This window comes from Tursiops truncatus, chromosome 16 (assembly GCF_011762595.2).
Source record: "Tursiops truncatus isolate mTurTru1 chromosome 16, mTurTru1.mat.Y, whole genome shotgun sequence".
NCBI lineage: Eukaryota > Metazoa > Chordata > Mammalia > Artiodactyla > Delphinidae > Tursiops > Tursiops truncatus.
The window spans coordinates 76,609,995-76,630,416 of NC_047049.1; the positions used below are offsets into that span (position 1 = coordinate 76,609,995).

The 20,422-nt window shown below is 42.2% G+C and overlaps 1 protein-coding gene across 6 annotated transcripts in view; it reads right to left on the reverse strand.

The window, feature by feature from the left end:
* The window catches only part of LGALS8 (galectin 8), a 103,462-nt gene that overhangs the window by 29,538 nt on the left and 53,502 nt on the right, over nt 1–20,422 (reverse strand). For 3 of the 6 annotated variants that reach the window (XM_073793641.1, XM_073793642.1, XM_073793640.1), the window contains exon 5: nt 4,552–4,827. In XM_073793641.1, coding sequence (XP_073649742.1) covers nt 4,552–4,827 — 276 coding nt within the window. Of the gene's footprint in view, nt 1–1,406; nt 1,557–4,452; nt 4,477–4,551; nt 4,828–20,422 lie in introns of those variants that run through there. The other 3 variants (XM_019941508.3, XM_073793644.1, XM_073793643.1) reach the window with 3 other exon arrangements.

Here is a 20,422-nt window from a genome sequence, read left to right on the forward strand (position 1 = left end):
TGCTGCTCGAAAGCAGCACTACTTCTGCAGGCCCCTGTCCTCAGGAAATGAAACGTCAGCTGATTTTTGTTTCAACTCTGTAGTCGAGGGTGCTAACCCCAGAAATTACAGGAATCATCATTACACTCTAATACCAAGACATGCAGGAATTTTAAGCTATAAAATTATTTTCTAAATAACATTCAAATAAGACATCTCTGTGATGAAGGGCAGAGCTGAAGGGCATTAACCCGACCATCCAAGCCTCCTGGCTTGCACCAACATTACTTCAGTCCCCCTTGGCAGGCAGCGTTGTTTTTTTTTTTTTTTAAATCTTCGCAGAAAGTCAGTCTACAACTTTGAGATGTTTTTAACTCTTAAGATGCGCAAAATTATTTTAAATGTCTAGCTGACTTCAAATTCATCAAGTCTTCCTTTTTAAACATACTACGATTGAAGGCTATTTCTTCTAAGCCTCATTCCTGCACAATGACAGTAAACCTTAGGGGGAAAAGAAAGAGCTACAGCTACAAGTAAATAACAAAAAATTGAATCCACTTACACTAATAAGACTGGTTTAAAGCCTTACTTGAAGCCTTACCAAGAATCTCCTATAAAGGGTTTACAAGAAAAAACAAAAAACGGCAGCAACTTTGTCTCAGACCTAAATTCAGGATTCAGCTTCAGACACATGGAAACTAGACATTTCTAAAGATTCTCACACCACATGAAACTGAACAAGTTCATTACTTCCCAGGACGTATACTGAAATTTCCAGCAATTACATTCAGGGGTTCCTGGACCAGCCTGAGGCTGGGACGTGACCATTAGTTTTCCTCATTCTCCATCTCACCACTGGCTTTTGACATTCCCCTGCTCAACTACCAAGCAGGATTTGAAAGGCAGAGGGAAAAGCTGAGAAATTAACTTCTCGTGAACAGGTCTAATTTAAAAAGAAAATTAAAATGTGTAGACAAAGAAATCCACTTTCCCCTGAAAATTATGTCTTAGGATGGTCTGAGCCTTCCCTCCACTGTCCTCCCAAGTTCTCCGTTCATAACACGTCTTATCGTCTTATACAGTTGACCCTTGAACAACACAGGTTTGAACTGTGCAGGTTTGAATCCACTTATACTCAGATTTTTTTCCATAAACACACACCACCTGATGGGCGGTTGGCTGAATCCTCAGATGCAGAACCTTGGGTACCGAGGAGGGCTGACTAGGGAACTTAAACATCTGTGGAGCTCCAAGGGCTGGATCTGGTTTTCAGTCAGGGCCCACTGCAGTCCCACCACATAGCAGGTGCTTTATGTTTACTGAATTTTACTTCTGCCCCTATCCCCCAGCAGTGGATAATTACTATCCAGTTGGACTTGCTCTCAACCCTGGCATAGGCAAAAAGTGGTTTTATAGAAATTACTTACCGGGTTACAGACGACATTCTGTAGACTGTTTAAGGACAACATCATTCTTTTCCACCTTACTGTTGACTGGGGTCTCTCTTTTGGGTATGGTCTAAGATTTTAAACAAGTTTCATTTAAAGAATTCCCAGATTGAAACTGAGGCACCTGACCTGTGTAAAATCAAAATAGAGGGAAAGGAAAATAAGCACCATTTTTCTTATAACTATTTATTTTTTATTTTTTTTTATTTTTTGCGGTACGCGGGCCTCTTACTGTTGTGGCCTCTCCCGTTGCGGAGCACAGGCTCCGGACGCGCAGGCTCAGCGGCCATGGCTCACAGGCCCAGCCGCTCCGCGGCATGCGGGATCTTCCCGGACCGGAGCACAAACCCGTGTCCCCTGCATCGGCAGGCGGACTCTCAACCACTGCGCCACCAGGGAAGCCCCTTCTTATAACTATTTTTAAGTACATAAATTATTTTACTGATATTTACCAAATAACAGGATGCTATAACAAAGATCTGACTCCAGTTCTTATCTAATGTACTTTACTAAATAATTTTGGATTATGAGCACAGGAAATATTGATTTTAAAACTACATCATTAGAAAACTTCTAATTTGGAAAATTTATTAAAAATACTTATTACTGGGAGTTCCCTGGTGGCCTAGTGGTTTCACTGCTGTGGTCTGTGTTCAATCCCTGGTCGGGGTACAGGGATCCCGCAAGCCAGGCGGCACAGCCAAAAAACACAGAAACAAAAATTTGTTATTAAAATACTATATCAGGGCTTCCCTGGTGGCGCAGTGGTTGAGAGTCCGCCTGCCGATGCAGGGGACACAGGTTCGTGCCCCGGTCCGGGAAAATCCCACATGCCGCAGAGCGGCTGGGCCCGTAAGTCATGGCCACTGAGCCTGTGCGTCCAGAGCTTTCGCTCCGCAACGGGAGAGGCCACAACAGTGATAGGCCCGCGTACCAGCAAAAAAAAAAAAAAAAAAAAAAAAAAATACTATATCAAATAATAGCAAATACTCCTGTACAGCTATCTGAGATATTCATTTAACTTTTCTCATCTGTATAATGAGAATAACAGTATTCACCTCACAGGTTTGTTCTGCAGATTAAATGAATTAATAAAGCAATGGAATAGTACGTGCTTTATAAGTTTTATCTATTGTTATTAGTAGAAGGGATTGCTCTTCCTCCTCCAAATTAAACAAGTCAAAAGGAAAAAAAAATCCAATGCCTCAAATATTCACTTCCATGTGGCTAAAAAAAAGATAAAAGCTTTAAAGGTAAAAGTACCCATCAGTACTACATATAACAGCTCCAGGGAAGACTTGAAGACTAAGCAGAACCAAAAGAGAAATGAAACTCAAGCTTCCTACATTTTACTTCCTCCGATTCTGTCATTATACCAAAGGGCAATACGCACTGATCACATGTATTACTTTTTCTCTATTAAGAAAAAACTGCATCTCCAACCCTGGATGTAACATAAACTGAGTGGTTAAGTTACAGCAAGAGGTGTTAGCTGAGCAGATGCAGGTTGTGAAAGAATTCACAGAAGTATTAACAAGGGAAGAAAAGAAAGTTTTTATTCACTTTCCAAGGGAGGAAAGGGGCCAGACACATAGAGTGGCATCGGCCCTGAAGGGTGGCGGTCTGAGTCTTTTAACGGGTTTCAAAGGGCAAAGTGCAGGAAAGAGCGGGTGGGTTCACATCTATTTTGGCCCACAGTTGTATTCTGGCTTGCTGTGTTTCTATAGGATGTGGTTCTTCTGAGAATCTGTAACTTTTTGTCTTCAGTAATTTTTCAGTCCTTGGGTGTCTCAAAGAGACATGATAGTGGCCTTTGACAGGCATTACTCTATTTTGAACAATGTCAGATGGGCTCACAAGAGGGATTTTGCAGGTGTAATTAACATCAGCTGATGTCAAGATAGGGCGATTGTCCTGGATTAACTGGTGGGCCCAATGTAATTACATGAGCGCTTAATAAACAAAGAAGCCTGAGAGATGCAGTAGCAGAAGAAATCAGAGATTTGAAGCCTGAGAAGGATTCAACACATTCTTGGTGGCATTTCGATGGAGTGCGGGTGGGCATACACGGAAACTGCAAGAAGGAAACAAACCTGGAAAACAAACTAAAGTATCCCAGAAGTTGATTCTTCCCCAGAGAATAGAGCCCAAACTGGATAACACCTGAACTTCAGCTTGTGACACCCTAATCAGAGTACTCAGCCTGGTCTGCCTAATTTTATTTTTGGTCCCCCTAATGTCTGATCTAAGATCTATTAAGAAAATAAGTGGGTGTAATCAAAACATCAAGTTTTATGCGCTAAATGTATACAATTTCTATTTGTCACATATACCCCAATAAAGCTGGGAAAACAAAAACCCTGCAACCCTCTTGGTTTATAAATGTAACCCCATCTATTAACTTACACATTAGTCAAAACCTCAAAACTTTTGCTCCATCAAACTCGGGAAGCATCAACAAGAGCAAAAACAAAGGATACAGAGATGCCACAGCCACATTCATAATTTACATCGTTAGTAGAGAGTGACCCAATTTAAGCCACAGGCCCGCGTGAAACCAATCATTCCCAGAAACATCCACAGGCATGGGTCCTGGTGTTATTAACTCTTCGTTCGCCTCCCAAGAAACCATCACGATGCTGTTGCAATTCTGAGGACAAACGTTTCCTACCCTTTCACACTGCAGTAAATGACTCTGCATCTCAAAAGAGGATGTTCAGAGCCCGGGAGGGCCACGGAGGTCTGTCATTAAATTTAAAGAACCCGTCATTTAAAACACCAAGAAAGAAACGTCCCCGGATTCCACTGCGCGAAGGCGGCGCTCGCTCCCGGGCGAGGAGGTCGCACGAGCCAAGACAGCACCGGACGAGGCGGTGGTCGACAGCGGGGCTTCCTCCGGGGACAGCGCCGGTTTGCCCGAGGGCTGCGACTCCCGACCATCCCTCGTTCCCGGGTCGCAGCGCGCGGGGCACTGCCAGCCGCCCAGCCCGACCCTCCGCGGTGAAGACCCGCGCGACAGGGTTACCGGAGCCGGTCCCGCCCGTCTGACTCTGACACGGGGCCAGAAACACCGCATCCCCTCCTCGGCCGACGAGCCCACCGCCGCGACCGCCCGCCGACTCACCCCGGGACTGGCGTCGCGCTCGGCGTAGGAGGCTGTTCTGCGGCCGCGGCGCGTTGTCCGGGTTCCCGGCCGGGCGTGCGTGGGCGAGAACGGGAAGCGAGAGGAGTCAGTCCGCCGCCATTTTCTGGTTCGCGCGCCCCTGGCGTCGCCGTCGGCCTTGCGTCTGCGTGCGGGGCGCGCTGGCGGCTCCGCTGGGCTAGTGGCTGGTCCGCTGCTGGCCGCTCCCCCGGCGGGGCGCCCTGCACGGCCTCGGGGACTCGGACCGCCAGTGGCTTGCTGCGAGACGAGCAGAGAGGGAGGGGGCAGAGTGTGTGCTTCCAAAATTCCCGGGTGGATCTGGCCGCCTCTGACCCGCCGCCGGGGTTGGGGGGCCGGGAAATGGGGAAGAGAGAAGGAGAGACCTTCTGCTCCCTCGGCCCGCGTGTCCCCGGCCTCCAGGGCCGGTGTGGACTTCGCACAGGCCCCGCCTCGACCCGGTGATGGCTGAAAGGGGCCCACGCGGCCAGAGGGGCCGTCTGTGACCTTCCCTGGTCGCCCGGCTCAGCGGGGTCAGTGCCAGGTATTTCTCAAAGTCTGCTTCCTTGTCTGCCATGGGTTAGAGTCCAAATAGTACATACAGTGCAATAAAAGAGAAGCTGACTTGGAGGCATCCCGGTGTTTTGTTTGCCACACCTTTGGGTGTAAATAAAATGCGGGGGGAAATGGGTTCAGTATAGCTGGACTGAGTCCAGCCCGGAGCCCCTATCTAGTGAGTCTAACTTGGACTTCAGCCACTGCGGCTTATCTGCCAATTTTGTGTGTTGTTGTTTTCTAAGTTATATACTACCCCGAGGGAAATGTCAGCAGTATAGAGCACAATTCTGAGCACGGTAGATGTTCGGAAATAACCAACTTTTCAGGCAAGTGCCCATAATGACTGCCAGTTTGACCTGTTGGCTGTAAAAAACGTCAGCGAGAAATACAAATAAAGTTATGTAAGCTACCTTGAACAGCTGGTACAGTTTGTTTTCTGTTAGGGATCACAAAGTTCTTATCTTCCTACTTGTCTCTACTTGATTTTTATCCACGTTTCCTTTGAGAGACATGTTTTGGTGTCCCTACTCTGGGCTTTCTCCTCTGTAGCTTTGGGTTTTATTATTTTTTATTTAAATTGAGAAATTCATTACACACCCAATACCATCGAACTCACATTCTGATTCCCTATTACTTTGCTCTCCTATTCATTTTCCAAGTTTGCTTCACTCTTTGGGATCCAACTTCAATAGCTGTATTTAACCCTTAACATACACTGCCTGGGATTTGTACTTATCTTTCTGTGTGTTGTTTTATCTATCCAACTCGAATTTAAATTGAGAAGAGGATGTCGTGAATATTCCCCAATGCCTAGTGTAATGCTTTGCATGAAGTAGACATTCTGTAAATATTAGGTTGAAATGATAGGTTATTGATAAAGTGAGGAGCAATTGAATGTCTTCACAACTTTGCCTGGGTTGGTTACCTCCCCCATACAAAGTAAGCTGAAATAAATACACATCAATGCTCCACTTCTTTGGTAAGTAGAATTTAGGTATAAATAGGACTGTGCAAAAGGGCCAGAAATCCTGTATTGGTGCAGTAATTCTGGATTAAAAGATCCACACATCCAGAGAATTTATCTTAGAAAAACCCCTTCGTTGGTCCGGTTTTGTTCAATGAGCTCCGTATGTTTTTTATATCTTTTAGAATCAACAAGTATGTACTCGATGTCCGCCATGACAAGGCACAGTGATAAGTATACAAAGGGCTTTGTAACATTTGCCGTACCGAGCCGGGCCCTCTAGACGCAGAGAAGCGATATAAATATACGGAAGTCCCACTCCTCTTCCTTGGATTATTACAATAGCCTCTTCATTGATTTCCCTGCTTTTTTTTTTTGCGGTACGCGGGCCTCTTATTGCTGTGGCCCCTCCCATCGCGGAGCACAGGCTCCAGACGCGCAGGTTCAGCGGCCATGGCTCACGGGCCCAGCCGCTCCGCGGCATGTGGGATCTTCCCGGACCAGGGCACGAACCCGTGTCCCCTGCATCGGCAGGCGGACTCCCAACCACTGCGCCACCAGGGAAGCCCAGATCTCCCTGCTTTTACCCTTCCCCCTGCAGTCTGTTCTCAACACAACAGTCAGAGAGATCATGGGGAAACACAGCCTAAACAATGTTACTTTGCTCAAACCTTCCACTAGCTTTTGCTCGTTCTTTGAGTAAAGATCCAAGTCCTTACACTTCATGACCCGCCTCCACCTCCACACGCTCTCACTTCATTTCCTACTACATTCCTCCTCCCTTGTTCTGTAACAACCGTACTGGCCTTTGTGGTGTTCTTACCGCCTGCCTGTCACACTCCCAGCTCAGAACTTTTGCATGTGATGTTTCCCTTACCTCCTTAAAATTGAGTAATGACAGTGAGTAATGTCGATTCTTAGTGAGGCCCTTCCTGACCACCGTATTTAAAATTACAAACACCCTCCCAAAACACACACACACACACACACAATCCCTATCACTCTTTCTTGCTTTATTTCTCTCTAGCATTTACCACATTCTAATATGCTACATTATTTACCTTTTTACTTTATATTACTTCATCCACCAGACTACAAACTCCATGAGGACAGGGAGTTTTTTTGTTTGTTTGTTTCTTTGCGGTACGCGGGCCTCTCACTGTTGTGGCCTCTCCCGTTGCAGAGCACAGGCTCCATTCGCGCAGGCTCAGCGGCCATGGCTCACACGCCCAGCCGCTCCGCGGCACGTGGGATCTTCCCGGACCGGGGCACGAACCTGCGTCCCCTGCATCAGCAGGCGGACTCTCAACCACTACGCCACCAGGGAAGCCCGGACAGAGAGTTTTGACTGTTCTTGTTTCAATCGTGCTTAATCCAGTGGGGGACACAGATGGTGATACATTCCGGAGAAGATTAAGATAGGATGATGGCGCTTCCCTGGTGGCGCAGTAGTTGAGAGTCCGCCTGCCGATGCAGGGGACACGGGTTCGTGCCCCGGTCTGGGAGGATCCCACATGCCGCGGAGCAGCTGGGCCTGTGAGCCATGGCCGCTGAGCCTGCGCGTCTGGAGCCTGTGCTCCGCAACGGGAGAGGCCACAACAGTGAGAGGGGCCCGCGTACTGAAAAAAAAAAGATAGGATGATGTATAATTGGGAGCACTTGGGTGTCTACATTAGTTGCATGCCTAGGAAAACTTCTCCAAAGAGGTAAAGTTTAAGTTGCTAGTGAATGAAAGAAAGGAGACAGCTAACCAAAAGGAAAAGACAGCTTATGGCGTGGGAGAAATATTTGCAAACAATGCCACCGACAAGGGCTTAATTTCCAAAATATATAAACAGCTCAATATCAAAAAAACAAAAAACCCAACAACCCAATCAAAAAATGGGCAGAAGACCGAAATAGACATTTCTCTAAAGAAGACATACAGATGGCCAACAGGCACATGAAAAGATGTTCAACATCTCTAAGAGAAATGCAAATCAAAACTACAATGAGGTATCACCTCACACCAGTCAGAATGGCCATCATCAAAAAGTCCACAAGTAACAAATGCTGGAGAGGGTATGGAGAAAAGGGAACCCTCCTACGCTGTTGATGGCAATGTGAATTGGTGCAGCCACTATGGAAAACAGTATGGAGGTTTCTTAAAAACTAAAAATAGAGTTACCATATGATCAAGCAATCTCACTCCTGGGCATGTATCTGGAAAAGACAAAAACTCTGATTTGAAAAGATACATGCACCCCAAAGTTCATAGCAGCACTATTTACAATAGCCAAGACATGGAGACAACCTAACTGTCCACTGACAGATGAATGGATAAAGAAGATCTGGTTCATATATACAATGGAATATTACTCAGCCATAAAAAAGAATGAAATAATGCCATTTGCAGCAACATGGATGGACCTAGAGATTATCATACTAAGTGAAGTAAGTCAGAGAAAGACAAATATATCACTTCTATCTGGAATCTAACAAAAATAATACAAATGAACTTATTTACAAAACAGAAACAGACTCACAGACATAGAAAAAAAATTTATGGTTACCAAAGGGGAAAAGGGGGGAGGGATAAATTAGGAGTTTGGGATTAACAGATACACAGTACTATATATAAAATAGATAAACAACAAGGTCCTACTGTATAGCACAGGGAACTATATTGAACATCTTATAATAACCTATAATGGAAAAGAATCTGAAAAAGGATACGTATATGAATCACTTTGCTGTACACCTGAAACTAACACAACATTGTAAATCAACCATACTTCAATTTAAAAAAAGAAAAGAAAAGAAAGGAGGCAGCTACATGAAGATCTTGGGGGAGAGCATTCTCAGCTGAGGGAACAGCTAATGCAAAGTCTCTAAGGCTCTTGAGAATACATTTAGTGTGTTCAGGCACAGAGAGGCCACCAGCATGGCTAAGCATAATAAAAGAGGGGGAAATTATATGACATGAAGTCATGGAATTGGATGAGGTCACCTGGGCGAGTAGATAGATGGAGGAGTTGACCTAGGACAGAGCCCTAGGGAGATTAAAAAACAAAACAAAACAATAAAAGAGGCTGGGAAGAGGCGACCATGGAGACCTGCTGAAAATGTGTCTTAGCAACCAAAGAAAGGAAGTGTTTCAAGAGAGTAGAACAACCAGTTGTGGTGTTAAGAGGTCAAGGAACACAGAAATAACCAATAGATTTAGCAACATGGAGGTCATTGGGGACTGACTCTGAAGTGCGTTGAGACGTGAGGTAAAGAAGTAGTGGGACTAATGACTATAAATATCTCAAGAAATGTCGCTGTGGAGAGGAGCAAAGAAGTGCAGAGGCTAGGGAAGCAGTGGGGTAAAGGGAATATTTTGATTGTCTTGTTTTGTTTTTGTTTGTTTTTTAAAAGAGAAGATACTACAGTGGTGCCTTTTAGACTTTTATCAAGTAAACCACAATAAGAAATAAATACATTTAGGGAACCTAAATGTATTTAGTCCAGTGGTTTAGTCCTAAATTTAGTCCAGTGGTTAGGACTCCGTGCTTTCACCGCAAGGGCCCAGGTTTGATCCCTGGTCAGGGAACTAATATCCCACAAGCCATGCGGTGCGGCCAAAAAACTAAAACTAAAAATAAATACATTTACATTGTGACTTGTTACATATGTACTTAAAATCATGGAAACAAAAATTTCACAAAACGATACTCTTGTTATGCATGAAGCATTTTTTTTTTTTTTTTTTTTTTGCGGTACTCGGACGTCTCACTGCTGTGGCCTCTCCTGCCGCGGAGCACAGGCTCCGGACGCGCAGGCCCAGCCGGCCACGGCTCACGGGCCCAGCCGCTCCGCGGCACGCAGGATCCTCCCGGACCGGGGCACGAACCCGTGTCCCCTGCATCGGCAGGCGGACTCCCAGCCACTGCGCCACCAGGGAAGCCCTCTAATTTTTCATTTTAAAAAAATATTGTTTATAACTCACTAAAATGTTTGCAAGACGAGATGTTACTAATTATTTGTAGATAATTGCCTTAGACTTCCAGAGATGAAGGGATCATTTCTGGTTGGATCAATTTCTTTTCCATCTATCTTTTTTTTTTTTGGTACCTGGGCCTCTCACTGTCGTGGCCTCTCCCGTTGCGGAGCACAGGCTCCGGACGCGCAGGCTCAGCGGCCATGGCTCACGGGCCCAGCCGCTCCGCGGCATGTGGGATCCTCCCGGACCGGGGCACGAACCCATGTCCCCTGCATCGGCAGGTGGACTCCCAACCACTGCGCCACCAGGGAAGCCCCTCCATCTATCTTTATTGTCCTCTTTCCTTACCCAAGAAGCCACATTCACAAAGTACAAATTTAGAAATAGTGTGATATAAAAATATTAAATATACACACACTACTATATATAAAATAGATATACAACAAGGAGCTACTGTATAGTACAGGGAACTATATTCAATATTCTGTAGTAACCTACAATGGAAAAGAATATGAAAAAGAATATATATATATAACAACAAATCACTTTGATGTAAATCTGAAACTAACACATTGTAAATCAACTATACTTCAATTAAAAAAATTAAAATGTGAAGTAATATATATTGCCCCAATTTTCAAAAAACTAGTAAAAAACAAATCACATGTTTTAGACTTACGAATTGAAACTGTATATACACTTGCTACTTGGCAGGATTAGTTGACTAAACAAATTCCTGCCATATTTTGTCAACAATGTGAACTATGTTGTTTCAAGCTAGGAAACACCTCTGGTAGTGATTTTGCTTATTGTTGTGTTGCTGTGTTATTTTTGTTATTATAATAATAGTAATTTTTTTAAATGTTGGCCTTCCATTCATTAAATGGTGGTGCCATTGATGGGAAAATATGCTCCCAAATCAGTAAGTCTGAAATACAAGTTAGATGTGATAAAACATTGTAAAGAACTTTAAATAATTACTTCTTTTTCACTATGAACTTAGGAGCCAGAACTCTAGAACCTTTAGCAATAATAATGATAAATAAAAGCGATATTAAAGTAAAAATTTGCCACAAAAGTTATAGACTTATGAACTCTGAGAACACATACTCTGTTCCATTTATTCTCATGGAAAAATTAGTCTTGAACTATGCAGGTTTTAAATTATGCAGTCTTTAGGAGTGCATTCTTTACAAAATCACAGCACTCATGCGTACGTCTACTTCCCAGGGAAGTTTTCATGGTTGGCGTCATCTTCCTCCTCTATCTTCCCCATTCTCAGTGGACTCATTTCCTCTTTGAATCGTCATGCTTTGAACTAATGTCTCCCACACACCAATACTAGTATCACCTATAAGGACTCAAACTCTTTTCTCACCCTCCAGACACCCTGTGTTCAGACTGATCAGGCTTACCTCTTACGTTCTACAGGATCATGTCCCAAATCTAGTCTTTTCAGGTGTGAGAAACAAGCTTCTAGAACTATGGCTCTGTCATAAAATAAAAGAATCTTGGAGATGGGAGAAATCTTCAGAGTAGTGTGGATTAATTTATTTATCCCAGTGGCTCAAAGAATGAGATGCTGTCCCGTTTTTAAAATACTTTTCTTGAATGGCTTGGCACATTATGGTATGTTAACTAGAAAATGTTGTATTGTTATTTGACATGAAAATATATCTGAAATTATCTAAAAGTCAAAACAAAATAGAATCCTTTAGAAGTTTATATATATATATAAATTGGGCAACGTGTTAGGCTCTAGAGACACGGCAGGTAAAAAATATAGCTTTCCTGGAGCTTAAATCCAGTAGGAGTTAGACATTCAGTAATCACATATATGGATTTTTAGAAGTGCAAAAGAGTGCTGTTAGTAACTGTTAATGTTCATTGTGATCTTTGTTCCTGCGAAGTTGCTGCAACTCATAAAACCATTAAAAGGCCTCCCTCAGCCTCGCGCTCTCTCAATATTTAACCAACCCGCCATGCACATAGCTAATCTCCTTCCAGCTTGTATTTACACAGCTCATTATAAAATAAACTGACAAGCGAAACCTCAAGGGAAGAATTTCTGTGACAGGTTGAAGCAAGTAAGAAATCCAGGTGGTTTTTCCAAATAGAAAAATGTTATTAAGTCCAAATACTTAATTTTTTATTTTGGAAATTTCAAAACATACACATAAGAGATAGTGTGATGAATTCCCATCCACTCACGGTCCAGCTCCAAAATGGACATGTCTTATCAACATGCCCTATCTTGGTTCATCTACTCCTCACCTACTGTCTCCCCACCCCGGCCCACTTTGAAGCAAATCTCAGACTTCATTTAATCTATAAAACTTCAAAACTGGTTGTTAGACTGTAAGGTTAATAAGACCCAGGTTCAGTTTTTTTGGCCAGAAGACTTCATAGGTGGTATGTATTTCCAATCGCAAGTCAGCAGGAGAAACTGAAGGTCTGGTTGTTTTTCTATTAGCAATAATCACTCCTTGGATAAACCTCACTGGCGATGACATTGCAACTACGCAACACTGGTTGTTTTTCTTTGTATGATATCAAGACTGGTCAGTGGTTTCCGCTGTTCTCAGCTGATCCATTCATCTGTTACAAAGTTCCCATCAGTTTTTGATCAAATGGTTTTAGCAGCTGCTATTCATGTTCACTGCCTAGAGCCATTATTTCACTAAAAATTGAAAAGTGGTGATACATCAATTCCAACATTCTTCCTGCATTTATGAGTTAGAGTTCTTCTATAAGGAAATATTGTTTCCTATTTGGTGACCCCAAGGTGAAGTTTATGCCAGAAAGGCCGGCCAAAAGCTTGATTCCTTCCCTTTACTTAAGAGTTTTCTTAATAATAAGCTGCTTTCCTAGCCTCCACAAAAGGTAACCAATGAGTTGGTTTTTTAAAATGTCATTATGAATTCATGAATATTAATATATTTGATGTGTTTCTTTTTTTCCTGATACTTAAATTATCCCATCTATAACCAAACGGGACCCCTTTGAGCTGGCATCTGTCTTCTTTTGACACAACATAGTAACCTTAGTTAGTTTCCTTGCTTCCTGGTATGACAAAATATCCCAAGATATCATTTTCATTTCCTGCCAAACTTGGACTTAGCAGTTTCTCCAAGGAAAGTTTTAGTGGGAAATGGTATAGAGAGACTACAATTTTGGAAAGGAGTGTTCATGGCAACTGGGTTGGTTTCTAGACTTCCTCAATGGATAGAGCTAGGAAAAAAGTTTTTTGATTTTTGTTTTTAATATCTGAGTTTATACTGATTTCACTCAATTTAGGATTACAATGTTTTCATTTAGCTTTTTTATTTTATATTTATACCTCATTTTTCTTATGAAAATCTTAGTTTCTAACAAAATTACTTACTTGCTTTATCCTGTCATATATAGTAGTTTCAGGATAAAAAGATAAATATTATCATAACAATATGATTACATAACCAAACTAAGGTTTATTTGCCATCTTTTTCTCTCCTGAGGCTGTATCTCATAAGATATATATAATCAAATTTTTGTGTTTTAAAGTAATTTGACAATACTACCCAAAGTGATCTATAGATTCACTGCAATCATTATCAAAATCCCAACAGCATTTTTTCAGAAACGGAAAAAAAGAATCCAAAAAGTTATATGAAATCTTAAGGGAACCTGAAAAACCAAAACAGCCTTGAACATAAAAGAACCTAAAAGTTGGAGGCCTCACGCTTCCCAATTTCAAAACATATTACAAAGTTAGTAAGCAAAACACGGTAGTACGGGCATAAAGACAGACACACAGACCAACAGAACAGAATAGAGAACCTTGAAATGAACCTTCGTGTATATGGTCAAATGATCTTCAACAAGGGTGCCAAGACCACTCAACGGGGGAAACACAGTCTCTTCAACGAATGACACTGGGAAAATTGGATGTCCACATGCAAAAGAATGAATTTGGATCCTTACCATACCATATACAAAAATTAACTCAAAATGGATTGAAGAAATAAACAAAAACCTAAAACTATAAAATTCCTGGAAGAAAATAGGCAGAAAACCTCATGACATTGGATTTTGGCCATGATTTCTTAAATATGACACCAAAAGCATCGATAATAAATTTAAAAATAGACAAATAGGACTACATCAAACCTAAAAATTCTGTGCATAAAGGACACAACCAACAGAGTGAAAAGGCAACTTGTGGAATGTGAGAAAATATTTGTAAATTATATACCTGATAAGGGGTTAATATCCAGAATATATAAAGAACCCCTACAACTCAACGGCAAAAAGACAAATAACCCAATTCAAAAATGTGCATAGGACTTTAATAGACATTTCTCCAAAGATGATATACAAATGACCAACAAGCATAAGAAAAGGTGCTCAACATCACTAGTAATTAGAGAAATGCAAACCAAAACCACGAGATACACCTCACACTCATTAGGATGGCTGTTATCAAAAAACAATAAGTGTTGGCAAGGATGTGGAAAATCGTTAATTCTTTTGCACTGTTGGGAATACAAAGTTGTGCACCCGCTATGAAAACCAGTATGAATGTTCCTCAAAAACTTAAAAATAGGGCTTCCCTGGTGGCGCAGTGGTTGAAAGTCCGCCTGCCGATGCAGGGGACACGGGTTCGTGCCCCAGTCCGGGAAGATCCCACATGCCGTGGAGCGGCTGGGCCCGTGAGCCATGGCCGCTGAGCCTGCGCGTCCGGAGTCTGTGCTCCGCAGTGGGAGAGGCCACAACAGTGAGAGGCCCGCGTACCGCAAAAAAAAAAAAAACTTAAAAATAGAATTACCCTATGATCCAGCAATCTCACTTCTCTGGGTATATGTCCAGAAGAACTAAAAGCAGGATCTCAAAGAGATATTTTCATACCCATGTTCACAGCAGCATTATCCACAATAGCCAAGAGGTGGAAGCAACCCAAATGCCCATTGACAGATGAATGGTAAACCAAATGTCATATATTCAACCTTAAAAAAGGGAGGAAATTCTGTCACATGCTACAACATGGATGAATCTTGAGGATATTATGCTAAGTGAAATAACCCAGTCACGGAAAGACAAATACTGTGTGATTCTACTTATATGAAGCATCTAAAGTAATCAAATTCACAGAAACAGACAGTAGAATGGTAGTTGCCACTGGCTGGGGGAAAGAGGAAATGGGAAGGTGTTTAATGGGTAGAGAGTTTCAGTTTTGAAAGTTCTGGAGATCTGGTGCACAATAGTATGAATGTACTTAACACTACTGAACCTTCCACTTAAAGATGGTTAAGATGGTAAATTTTATGTTATGTGTTAAACACAATTTTTTTAAAAAAGTAATTTGAAATAATGTATCTCTGTGAGGAAGCCACCTTCTCAATACACCATTAGACTCATTGGTTTCATCTTGCTTTCAGCTCCTGGGCCTTGCTTTTCATTTATTTCATTTTGGTTTAATTTTGGTTTATAATTTTGTGAAATATAGTACATGGTTTCAAAGCCAAATTTACAGACAAGATACAGTCAAGGAAATCTAACTTCCACCCCTGTCCTCTCCATGCTGTTCCCTCCCTCTTTCTACAGGTAACATAGCTCGATGGTTACCTCTATCTCTATTCATATTCGCCCCTTAGACAAGAGGTGGCACTCCATGAATAGTTTTGCATTTGGCTTTTACTTCACATATAGCTTGAAGATCTCTCTGCACTAGTATACTACAGAGATATTCCTCATTTCTTTTCATAGCTTCATATTACTCCATGGTGTCAACATACCATAGTTTACCTAACCTGTGGACATTTGGATTGTTTATCTATCATAAGTAATGCTTCAGCACATAACTTTGTGTACATGTCCTTGTATATTTGCCACACTGCCTCTGTGGGATTCCTAGAAGTGGCATTTTTATGTCAAAGGTTAAATGCTATGTAATTTTGCTAGATATGACTCCAAGCACTTTTTGAGAATTCATTCAAATTCTCTGTCCCTACTCTACTATAGAAGAAGATCCAGGCTACTCTGATGGGAAAGGGGTATTGGAGGTGAGGCCTGAGAAGCTGTACTGAGAAACCTCTCACTGGAGATGAGAGAGGAACAGAAAAACCAAAGGAGTAAACAGGACCAGGAAACACATGGAAAGTCAAAGTCAAGAAGCCAGGAAGGAAATCTAGGGGAATTCAAATAGGGACCACGAGGAGATATGGAAGCTTCAATGCAGGAACAGAAGTGTGGGAATAATGAATGCCCAAAGGTTGGGAGCAAATTGGGAAGTAGTCAAGGTAATTACCCAGAAGAGCAACTGCTTTTCTCCATTCTTTTCTTGGCTGGCTGAAGCATAATGCAAAGTCACAGAGTCATTGCATATGTTCATAAAATGCACAAGGGCAATTAGCTGAAGGAAGACTTGGTAGCTGAAACCCAGTTTCTACTTTACTCACCAAACCGATAAAGTGCTCCATCTTCAGGTGCAAAGGAATAGTGGTAGGGCGTAGACCACCTTTTTCTAACTTGTACAAAGGTGTCACATGGTCCAGCCACGGCCTTGCTCAAGTTAGCTGGGCTTACGGGCCATGCAGAAAGGGCAACAATCACTCAAAATCTCCTCCCACCTTAGTAGTTATATTCATTTTTCTTCTATAATTTAGCTATAATATTGCACTTTTAAAGTGCAAGGAACTTTAGGAAAGTGAGGGTAAATTTTATAGTCTTTTGCACTTGAGCCATAAGTAGAGTTGTTTATTTTAATAAAATGGTTTGTTTTAATAACAATGGTTTCCAGGTTAAACAGCCAACTGGTTAAACCTTAGGGTTGTGTGAGGTGAGGCATGTTAGTACTTTTGTTTATTTGGAGATGGGAGAAGCAGGAAAAACAGCAAACCATGAGATACCTGGAGATGATATAGATCTTTATGTGTAAGATCTTGAGCTTTGGCGTTGAGAGAGACAAGGAACTTAATCCTAGCTCGACGATACACTAGTTCAGGTAAGTGCTCTTTAAACACTTCTGCTCACATAACCTCTAATGGAATTTTGAAAAACTATGTAACCTTCCCTTTAACATTGTTCTGGAAGTCCTTGCTTACACAATGAGGAAAGAAAGGGAAATAAAAGGTATACGGCGGGGCTTCCCTGGTGGCGCAGTGGTTGGGAGTCCGCCTGCCGATGCAGGGGACACGGGTTCGCGCCCCGGTCCGGGAAGATCCCACATGCCGCAGAGCGGCCGGGCCCGTGAGCCATGGCTGCTGAGCCTGCGCGTCCGAAGCCTGTGCTCCGCAACGGGAGAGGCCACAACAGTGAGAGGCCCGCGTACCACACACACACAAAAAAAAGGTATACAGGTTTGGAAGGAAGACATAAAACTGTCTTTGTTCACAGATGACATGATCATCTATGTGGAAAATTTGAAAGAACTGGCAAAAAAATTTCCTGGAACTAATAAGTGATTATTTCAAGGCTGCAGATACAAGATTAATGTACAGAAGTTATTGCTTTCTAATATACTAACAATGAACACGTGGAATTTGAAATTAAAACCACAATATCATTTATATTAGCACTCCCGAAAATGAAATACTTAGGTATAAATCTAACAAAATATATATGAGGAAAACTACAAAACTCTGGTGAACGAAATCAAAGAACTAAATAAATGGAGAGATATTCCATGTTTACGGAAAGGAAGACAATATTATCAAGATGTCAGTTTTTCTCTACTTGATCTACAGATTCAACGCAATCCCAATCAAAATTCCAGCAAGCTATTTTATGTATATTGACAAACTGATTCTAAAGTTTATATGAAGAGATAAAAGACCCAGAATAGCCAACACAATATTGAAGGAGAGAACAAAATTGAAGGACTGACACTACCCAAATTCAACACTTCAAGCTACAGTTATCAAGAATACCATGGTATTGGTGAAAGAATAGACAAATAGATCAATGGAACAGAATAGAGAGCCCAGAAACAGAGCCATATAAATATAGTCAGCTGGTCTTTGACAAAAGAGCAAAGGGAATAAAGTGGAGTAAAGATAGTGTTTTCAGCAAATGGTGCTGGAACAGTTGGACATCCACATGTAAAAAAATGAATCTAAATACAAACCTTATGCCCTTCACAAAAAATAGCTCAAAATGGATCTTAGACCTAAATGTTAAATGCAAAACTTTTATAAAACTCCTAGAAGATAATATTGGAGAAAACCTAGATGACCTTGGGTATGGTGATGCCTTTTTAGATACACCAAAGACACGATTCATGAAATAAATAATTGATAATCTGGACTTCAATAAAATTAAGGACTTCTTCTTGCAAAAGACAGTGTCAAGAGAATGAGAGGATAAGCCCTAGACTGGGAGAAAAAATTGTTGGCAAAGGATACCTCTGATAAAAGACTATTATCCAAAATATATAAAGAACTTTTAAAGCTTAACAACAACAAAAAACTACCCAATTTAAAAATGGATCAAAGACCTCAATAGACACCAAAATATACAAGGAACTATTAAAACTCAACAATAGGAAAATGAACAACCTGATTTTGAAACAGGCAAAAGACTTGAGCAAATACCTCACAGAAGAGGACATGCAGATGGCAAATAAGCGTACGAAAAGATGCAATACATCATGTGTCATCAGGACAATGCAAATTAAAACAACAATGAAATAACACTACATACCTATTAGAACGGCCAAAATCTGGAACACTAACACCACCAAATGCTGGTGAGGGTGTGGAGCAACAGGAACGCTCATATATTGCTGGTGGGAATGCAAAATGGTAGAGCGTCTTTGGAAGACAGCTGGGAAGTTTCTTTCAAGACTAAAGTCTTACCATATGATCCAGCAATTGCACTTCCTGGTATTTGCTCAAAGAGGCTGAAAACTTATGTCTACACAAAAAGCTGCACATAAATGTTTATACAGCAGTATAACTGTACTTATAACTGCCAAAGCTTGGAAGCAAACAAGATGTCCCTCAGTAGGTGAGTGGTTAAATAAACTGTGTTACAACCAGATAATCAGTGCTAGAAAGAAATGAGCTACCAGGGAATTCCCTGGCAATCCAGTGGTTAGGACTCTGCGCTTTCACTGTGGAAGGCGCGGGTTCGATCCCTCGTTGGGGTCTAAGATCCTGCAAGCCACGTGGCATGGCCAAAAACCCCCCCAAAAAACAGAAATGAGCTACCAAGCCATGTTCCCACTGACCTCTCGCTCACCCTCCTCCTTTAGACCTAAAGATGCCTACATCTGTTAGCTCCTCACTGGTTTCCTTTAACTCTTGTAATTAGTTCCTTTATTAAATTCCCCTGATGGAACTTACCATTTGTTTCTCCAAAAAGAAACTGACTGAAACAACTAGAAATTCTAAATTCTAGGTATCAAAGACAACCTTCAGCTTCCTAACAGGACAGCTGCCTGTCTTCTTGTCTGTCTTCATTCCTGGACTTGTTGGCCCCTTGAGGCTGGGGACTGCCAAGAGCTGTCATTACATTCTCAGAAGTGAGCTGAGGGCCTGACCACAGTAAACGCTCAGTAAATGTTTGTTGACCGAACTAATGTGATTTCTTCTATTAGTGTCTTTTTTATTTTTTTGGCCACACCACACACGGGGTCTCAGTTCCCCCACCAGGGATCGAACCCGCATCCCCTGCAGTGGAAGCTTGGAGTCTTAACCACTGGACCGCCAGGGAATTCCTCTATTAATGTCTTTTTAACATTAAAACTAGAAACAAATCATCTAAAAGAGGTAAAATCTGTCCGAATCAGTCACTCCAGAAAAATAACCCTTTTTTTGATCTGGCTTGTTTCAGAGACATACATGTAGAGGAAGAACCAATTTTTGTCATTTATTTCTCTTCATTTACCTGGTCCGGTTGGTTCTCCCATGTTTTATTTACTGAGTCCACAGCAAACATATGATGATTTTCTGTAACTGGGCCCAATCCAACAGCTACTGCCCTGATCACTTTGGCCTCTTCGGTGGTTTGGCCTGTGCTGTCCCGGGAGAGGGCGGCAGGGCAAAGAGGTTAGATGGATGGTGGTATTTGGAGCAGGGTCCCTAGCTCCACAGACTGTCTGAGGAGCGGGATCTTCAGCTCCCCAGAGGACAGCAGGGGTCCAGAGCGCTCTCATCGTCCTAGCTGTCACCAAGGAGACGGAAGGCGCATTGTTTTAGCGGTCACCAAGGAGACGGAAGGCGCATTGTTTGGTTGGACTCACTGAGAAGTCCTCACGGGCTTCAAGACCAGCCTCTTCCTCACTTAGCCCTCCACCTTCACCCCACTCCCCTCAGCCACAGACGCCTGGCTCTGAGCTGGGAGCTGCTGTTTCTGCCTTACTCTCCCCTGTGGGAGCAGCTTTGGGTTTT